This window comes from Hakea prostrata, chromosome 7 (assembly GCF_041222555.1).
Source record: "Hakea prostrata isolate BN-2017 chromosome 7, UWA_Hpros_2, whole genome shotgun sequence".
Classification (NCBI taxonomy): Eukaryota; Viridiplantae; Streptophyta; class Magnoliopsida; order Proteales; family Proteaceae; genus Hakea; species Hakea prostrata.
The window spans coordinates 21652034-21660296 of record NC_142606.1 but is presented as its reverse complement, the minus strand read 5'-3'; the positions used below and the strand labels follow the sequence as shown (position 1 = coordinate 21660296).

Sequence of the window (8263 nt, the reverse complement as noted above, 5' to 3'; positions counted from 1 at the left end):
TCCAAAATCAATTAAATCAGAACCCATCTTCACATCCGCACAACCCTCAAAACTAGAGCTTGTTATATATATATAAATTACCCACCTTTCCTGGTTTAACGGGTCACTCTGAGCCGTTCCGGTCTGACTCAAATGGTTCGACCCGGAAATGTGATTTTTTTTATTAGTAGGGACTAGGAAGCATCAATTGATGTGCCCAACTCTTGGTTTGGACTTTAGAGTCTACCTAACGGCTCTGAAATTCAATATTTTTGTCCTCCCTCCTATCCTATGGTGCTTAGGCTGCAAGCCTAGAGTGAAGGCCAGACACAAGAGGGAAAAAAAATTCTCTGTTTTTCTTCCATGTATGGAGAAAAATTGGAGTAAAAATGGTTGCTGTGTTTGATTCTGTATTGGCAACCACCACCACGTGTTTGTGTTACTCAATTCTTGTCAGGGTTTCATTCTTGGCAAGGCACAAGCTTCTCTCTTTTTCTCTGATTATTAAACCACCACTGGTTGCTATTAATAGATTTTCTTTCCTTCTTTCTGTGAGCCATTAAAGATATCCATTGTTAAAAAGGAAGAAACGAAGCGCCTTTTTTTGGGCAGAGGAATCCAGGAAAATGTTGAACAAAGGCAGAGAGATTTCTCAGGCATAGAAGAAAGAACCATTTCACATCGCTCTTTGTCTACATTGTCCCTCCTTTTCTTGCTTCTCTTTTGGGCTCGGTTCTTCTGGTTGTTTTTGATTCCTCACACATCATGGTAGACGTCCGAGAATCTTTGTCTTCTCCTCCATGGTATGTTTCTTCTTCTTCTCCTTGTGGATTTGCAGGGTTTCGTCCATATGGGTATGATAGAGCGCGTTTCTTTGGTAAAATGTTGTCTTCTTTCCCTGTTTTCCGCCCTTCTCTTTTCCTTTTTCCAGAGCGGCTGGGTTTTCTCTGTTGCTGATTTGGGTAGGTTTTTGTTTTCATTTACTAGAAAGTTGCTAGACGGTTATGGCCTTTCTTTGCCCTTCATGTTTTTCACTTTCGTTATAGTTCTTACCTGGTTTTGCTTTCGTCTGTCCTTTGTTTGTTCAGCATTTTGTTTTATTCCGCAGAAACGAAGAGGTTTTATGTTGTCGTCTTTACTTTCATCCTTCATTTTCTCTGTATGTTGTTCTGTAATCTATCTTTTCTCTTGAGGTTCCCCATTCCCTGTTTAAGGTTCCGAATCCTTCTTTTTTTCCCCCTCGCTGGAGTTCTTTACTTGTTTCCATTTGTTTTGGCAGTGGCCACAGTAGCTGTTTCATTTCTTTCTCAGGAAAAAACCCAGAAACCAAGGTTTTCCCTGCTCGGGAAAGAAAGGCTCGGCTTCCTGTTTCTGTCTCCTCTCAAGGTAAAAGATTGAAAATTTCATTAGTTTCATTTTGAAGTAGTCACATTTTCATTCCATCTTTTTTTTCCCCCCAGCTACTCCTACTTCCATCTCACTTCTTTGTGGCTAACCTTCTCTGATAATCTAGAGTTCCCTTTTGTTAGACCTAGCATCTGCAAATTTGGAGAATGTGCGCGAAGACGAGTTCTCCCCTATAGGAGTCCTTGAGGACTGCGTAAGGAGCTTAGAATCAGAAACAGTTTCTTCCAAGGCTAGTACCTCTGGCTCCGAAGCTCAGCCCAGAGCCAATACTCATTGGTATGGACTATTCGGTTTGTTGAAAGGTAGATCCTTGAGGCGTTTGTACACCTTTCCTCCTGTGAATGTTTTTACTCGAAAAAAGGCAGGTAGTGTCAGAGAAACACAGTTCCCATCAATCAGTCATCCTGAAGAAACTGATTTGCACCATCTAAAACCCTCCTGGAAGAACTTCTCGCTTTCAGAACTACAAAGTGCGACTAACAATTTCAGCTCTGGTTCGTGATCTTTTCTTGAAGTTGAACTCTCATTTCAGAGGTTCTGATCTTTGGTTTCTTCTGTATTTGATTTGTTGGTTATTTAAGTTTTCCTTCTCTTTCTTCCTTTGATTAAGCAGAAAACTTGATTGGTAAAGGTGGATATGCGGAAGTATATAAGGGGTGTTTGCAAGATGGGCAGCTTGTTGCAATTAAGCAACTGACCCGTGGAACTTCGGAAGAGAGAACAGCAACCTTCTTATCAGAGCTTGGAATCATAGTCCATGTAAACCATCCTAATACTGCTAAATTGATAGGATATGGAGTGGAAGGAGGAATGCACATTGTTTTAGAATTGTCTCCACATGGGAGCTTAGCTTCTCTACTTCATGGTCTGTGTTCATTTACGTATATAATTCTCTGTTCCTATTTGTCAATTTTTTAATGATTTGTGTGCTTTATAGTCTCCTTGTATTGATTTTGTTTTTCTCTGACAGGTCCAAAGGAAGCACTAGTATGGAGCATCAGGTATAAGATTGCTTTAGGGACAGCTTATGGCCTCCTATATCTTCATGAGAACTGCCAAAAGAGAATCATTCACCGAGATATCAAGGCAGCTAATATTTTGCTTACAGAAGATTATGAGCCTCAGGTTTGGTTAGAACCCAAAATTTCAATGAACCGTGAGCTCTTAATTGTTTGGTTTGTAATTCCATAAAGGGATTAGTATTGAGAAAGTTTTGAAAGGGTAGCACTTTCTCTTTTCTGCAGGTGTTCTCACTTCTTGTCTGTTAGATTACCCATCGAATGACTTACCTTTCATATAATTTTTAAAGGTTTTCCATGTGACAAATCTAGTCTTATTGCTTTACCAATATCCTTTATATTGAAGTGTTACTTCCCATACAACATCATAGACCCATTTGATAACCCACCAAGTGTTTCTACTTCAAGAAAATAAGAAGCAATTTTGGGTGTTTCTGGAAGCAGGAACACTTTTATAGGCGTTCAATAAACTTGGTTCTGGAGGCAGAAACAGTACCAACAGGTACTTTATTGCACTAACTGAAAATGGAGAAGATGAGGAACAGCGCCCCTTTTGCAAAGACAAGAGTTTGGGTTTCATTGGAGATAGAGAAGATGAAGAGGAACTTTTTGATCACCGTAGATAGAGAAGATGAATAATTGAACGATCCCTATCGTTAGGTTTGAGGAAGCAACAACTGGAAGAGTTTTATCGCAGTATGGGAAGGTTTTAGTAGGGTTCTTATATTTAGGATGCCAAATTTCATGGATAACCCTCTCTAAAACTGTTTCACTTAAGCCCAATGTGCCCAACTTTTGCTTCAAGAAACAGATGCAACAACCATTGTTGTTGTGTCAAAAGTATTTCTCGAAGCAATAATCTTCATGAATTTCAATTTTTGTTACAATAATCATTGGAAACAAAACAGTTATATCAAATGGTTTTCGGCCAATTTTTTTGTTTCTTGAAGCAAAAGGTTTCAAAAACTGTTTTTTGATGAGTTATCAAACGGATCCTATGTTTTCAAGAGCTGAAATTGAAGGGTTGGCTGTTGCTCTTTGCATTTGTTTTGGCATGCATGTTGGCATTATTAAGTTTGATACTGATGTTGAATTACTATTTTTATCCATCGTGTTTGTTTGTTTGTCATATTTATAACTTTGTACTCAATTATTTTGATTTCTTTTCAACTTCCTGTTCCTGTTCAACCCTCTGGCAATGCTGTAATCCTTTTTTGGCTAGGTGTTGGTCTTTGAACTCTTACCTAACTTAATTTTCTGGCCAGATTTGTGATTTTGGACTTGCTAAGTGGTTACCTGAACATTGGACTCACCATACTGTATCAAAATTTGAAGGCACATTTGGGTCAGTGAACGTTTTCCCATCTTTACCGAGCTCTGAAAAGGATTTCCTTTCATATAATTTTTATTAATTTCTTACCATGGCAGCTATCTTGCCCCTGAGTACTTCATGCATGGCATAGTAGATGAGAAGATAGACGTCTTTGCTTTCGGTGTACTACTTTTAGAGCTCTTAAGTGGACGACGAGCTTTGGATAACTCGCAGCAAAGTCTGGTCATGTGGGTATGTGTCTTCTTCCTGCCTTGGTATGATTGTGTTCTTTTTTTTTTGTCTGGACAAACTATTCCAACTTAAATTTTGCTTGTAGGCAAAGCCTTTGCTTGATACGCATGATATGAGAGAGCTTGCAGATCCTTCTCTTGATAATGAATATGACCCACAGCAGATGAGTCGTTTAATTTCAACAGCTTCTTTGTGCACTCGGCGTTCTTCACTTTTACGGCCCAGAATGAGTCAGGTATGTTTCTTCTACAAAAATCATGCTATAATAGAACAATAAGTAGCTGAAAATTAATTCTGTTGGCCAAATCTAACATAATTTCTAGTCGTCCAATTCTTACTGCTTCGTTGTGCACCATCATTTCAAACTGATGCTTGAAGGTGAAAGAACTCCGACATTGGGTTGTTAAGAGTCATAGTTTCATCAAATAATACAATTTGCACTCTTATCTGTTAACTCAAAAAGCAAGTTAGTGGAAAATGAAAAGTGAAGCTAAGGGAACAATATGCTTGTAGATATATATTGAAAAGCTCTAAAAAGTAACCCAACGAAGGGGAAACATCAAATCACAAACTAAGTTGAACAGGTTATTAGAAAGGGACATTTACATGAGTGTCATTATACGACTGATTCATATGTGTCCTAGCAATATTCTATCTCTAAATTGTCCAATACAACATGGAGAGCAATTTAGTAAGGGAATGCACTACAAATCACTTTTAGTGGGATTTTTCTGTAACTTGATTATTGTTGGTCAACTTCAAAACCAAATTGCTGATAGTTTCATGTTTACTTGCGGCTTCAGGTAATTAAAGTCCTGAGAGGTGATGAAGGCATTCAGGAGAGCCCAAATCAAAGTCCAAGACCATCTTTACGAAGAACCTACTCAGACGAACTGCAATATGCGGGAGAGTACAACTTAACAAGGTATCTGAATGACCTTTCTCGGCACAAGCAGGTCGCTATGGAATTTTGAAGGCTTAGATTAGTCTGTAGGTTACAAGATGAATCTTGGCATTCTTACATGAAACTATGATGAGGTCCTTCTGGTCCACTTTGGAAGAGAGTTATGCCCATTTGAAGGCCTAAGCAGTTCGAGTGGAATCCTTAAACTCAAGTTCCTAAAGCCAAATGCCTCTTGGAGTGTGCAGAAGTAAGGAAGGTCGTCTATCTTCTGCCCATGTTACAGTTTTTCTTGCAATGTGTTGCCAGAGTAACAAATCTTTCTGACAAAGTTGCCGGTGCCGGTGAAATGGGAGAGAAGTAGCTGATCTTTCTGTGTATACCATTTGGAAGAGATGTGTAGTACAGCAATAGACAGGAAAGAACCAAATTTAGATTGAATCTGGTTGTGTTTATTTATTATAGCTTTCATCTCAGTGATGGCTCTCTAGTAAGAGAGCATTCTAAGTTTAGATATTAGTTGTAATATTGAACAAAAATTCTTTCATGTATGGTTTTGTGCTGGATGATGACTTAATGAATGTGTTAGGTTGAAACATCTGGGAGGCTTGTGCAAGCATAAGATGGCCTAGAATGGGCTTCTCTCTGTCTCTCTCTGTGTGTTGTAAAATTTTCCCTAATATGTCTCGGTGCAAAGTCCTTTCTCACAAGGAATAGTTTATTGTGATCAAAGCAACAAAGGTGACTTACAATGTCATTGTCTGGATTGTTATCTATTTTTCTAATTACTTTAATTTCAAAAAGGAAAAAGATTTTGGATGGAATTCAATTTGTTAAGAGTAAGCACCTAGAATATACGTTAGGAAGATTCCAAGTATATCCATCAGTAAGCTATTTGAAAGAAAATGGGTGGTGTTGCTTTGTTTTGTCGGGTCGGGTTGGATGAAGGAAAATGGGGTATCCTTTCCTACAACCTGAGGTCCTTGTTCATCCACATGGAACTGGAACTGATGATAAGGTCTGATTGGTCCATTTATCAAATTGGGAAAATGTTGAAAAGGGTTTCCGGCAGAGAAGGACACTATGGCACCAACTCTTATCTAATCCACCTACTTATGAGGAATTGCTAACAAGTAAACTTAGATAAATTTTCATCACATACTCCCTGTTTGCTTGCAAGGAAAAAAGAATGGAAAATTAAAGAAATTTATCAGTGCCAGTGGATATCCATCTTGAAAAAGCTGGAAAAGTGAGACATTAAAATCAACCAATCAATCCAAATGATGATTTAATGATTCCGGAAATTATGGTAATAAGGGAAAGAAGAATCTTTAAATGACGTTTTAGACAATTCAAGCTCTGTATGAGTTGTCTTCACCTTATTTTAACTTTTCAGCCCAAGGAAGAGAGAAAAAGCCAAGAAATGGTCTTGGGCTTTCGTTTGGGCCGGGGAATCTGGGTTGGCATAAATGATTCTCTCACATGGGTACAGCATGGAACACGTGCCGTCTCAGAATAATAGTGCACGTGTTGAGAACATTATTAAATGCAGGTGCAACGGTAATGTGGTGTAGCAATCCCAATCCAACGCCATGTGGCGTTGCCGACCTTCTTGCTAATGGTTATCTAATGGTAGAAGAGATATGGACGACTCCTTCATGGATCGGCCAAACCGATCCCGTACCAAACGCAACTCTGACACGGTGTTTCAAACGATAACGAATGTCGGATCCGGGTTGGCTGATACGGAACTAATTACCGGATTCGGATGATCCGATTCTGAAGCAATCCCTCTATAATTTAACTGGATATGGTATATACTACGTGAAACCAGATCCGGTACGGCAGGGTAGGCCAGTAATTAATCTCCACGGACTATAGTATTAATTTTAATAATGCAATCAGTAACCTTTGCTTTAGAATCTTTTTATTTAGGAAGGTGTCTGATTTGTAATGATTCTATTTGGAAGGTAATAGATTCTCATCTTATGACCCGTGAATGTAACGAGCATATGCCATCCTTATGCGGATTGCTTCTCTCTCTCTCTCCTATCGGTCCCCACTACAAAGATTTTTGAATCGTAGGTTTTGGTCAGGACCTACTGTTTCAGATCAGATCACAAGCCTTTTATTTTTTTTCTTTTTCTTTTTTCATTTTCTCATTTTCTGTAAAAGCAAAAAAGCGACAGAAATTTTAAATAAAAAATAAAAACAAAAAAAATAAAAAATGATTATTAGAAATAACAAGGAATAAAGCTAATGAAAGATACACTAATTTTGATGATGTCAATCATTCCCTACAACAACCGTTTTCTAAGCAAAAGACTCACAAATTAATTGATAACCTTTCTTCACCGTTTTCCTTTTTTATAATCAGCCAACCAGTATTTGGCTTTATGATATTTCCCCCTCATGGCATTTTCCTAGAGTCCTAACAACATCGACCTAGAAGGATGTCTAGAGGCTAGAGATGAATAATGATGCATGATAAAACGCATTTACACCTTCTATAATTTTTTTCTCTACATTTCCTTGTAATTTTCTCTTAGGATTGTGCCACATGGCATTTAAGTAATCCAACGGTCACCATTATTTTGAATTGAATGACCATTGGATTACTTAAATGCCCCCAACAAGAGTCAAATTTGATAGAAAGAAGACGAAATTGAATGTTTTTGGTAACCTACAAATTGGTATTGTATTAATATGGGCTGTATTGATATGGTACAGATACTGATAAAATGGTACAGTGTATACAGTCACAGTTGTTCCTCCAAGAAAGATGAATTCATAAAATACCTGTTTTTGGGTAAATAAGGTGGAGAAATACTGTAGATGGTATCAGATGTGAACCTCACGCTACACGATGCGCCAATCAAACAATTATTTATTAGTTGTAGGCAATTATTCTATCATTAAGAGAGGGTCAATGATCACATATTCACATCATCACCACTACAAAACAAATCTACTTATACAATGTCTCTTCCACTCTCAATTTTCTTGTTTAAAAACTAATTAATTAATTATTGAAGCCCCCTAATTGGAATGATTAAAATATATTTCAATTTCTTCCCAAATTCCAAACTCTGCTTCTTTCTCCCCATTCCCTTTGGTTGCTTCACTGGTTTGCTTAGCTGAGACCAAAAACCAAATAGTTGCTTGGGCATCCCGTTAAGATATTCCATTGCGTGTTGCAAACCTCAGATTTTCTATGATCATTTTGTTCTTGAGTTTCTTCGTTTGGTTTTTGGAAGCTAACAACCATTAAGGATGAACTCAATTCAAATTCAAAAGCTTTTCCACATTTGATTTTTTTTCCTTTTAAATTTTTTTATTTATATATTTTTAAATTTTTTTTAAAATTTTTTTTAATTTGTTGGGTTTAACTTA

The 8263-nt window shown here is 37.6% G+C and overlaps 1 protein-coding gene across 1 annotated transcript; it reads left to right on the top strand.

The window, feature by feature from the left end:
• The first annotated feature begins 270 nt into the window (after positions 1-270).
• LOC149010522 (receptor-like cytosolic serine/threonine-protein kinase RBK2) lies at positions 271-5516 on the top strand. The gene is made up of 9 exons (XM_089163000.1): positions 271-782; positions 1259-1365; positions 1509-1880; positions 2000-2251; positions 2357-2511; positions 3671-3750; positions 3834-3969; positions 4055-4204; positions 4773-5516. The coding sequence occupies exons 1-9, from the start codon at positions 745-747 to the stop codon at positions 4941-4943; spliced, it is 1461 nt and encodes a 486-aa protein (XP_089019126.1). The 5' UTR covers positions 271-744; the 3' UTR covers positions 4944-5516.
• The last annotated feature ends 2747 nt before the right edge of the window (positions 5517-8263 follow it).

What these genes read in the sequence shown, in the direction of transcription:
- LOC149010522 (XM_089163000.1), top strand. Translation starts at nt 745, where the DNA reads ATGGTAGACGTCCGAGAATCTTTGTCTTCTCCTCCATG. An exon ending in GACTAACAATTTCAGCTCTG is followed by an intron (nt 1,881 to 1,999) that starts GTTCGTGATCTT and finishes TTGATTAAGCAG; the next exon opens with AAAACTTGATTGGTAAAGGT. An exon ending in AAATTTGAAGGCACATTTGG is followed by an intron (nt 3,751 to 3,833) that starts GTCAGTGAACGT and finishes TTACCATGGCAG; the next exon opens with CTATCTTGCCCCTGAGTACT.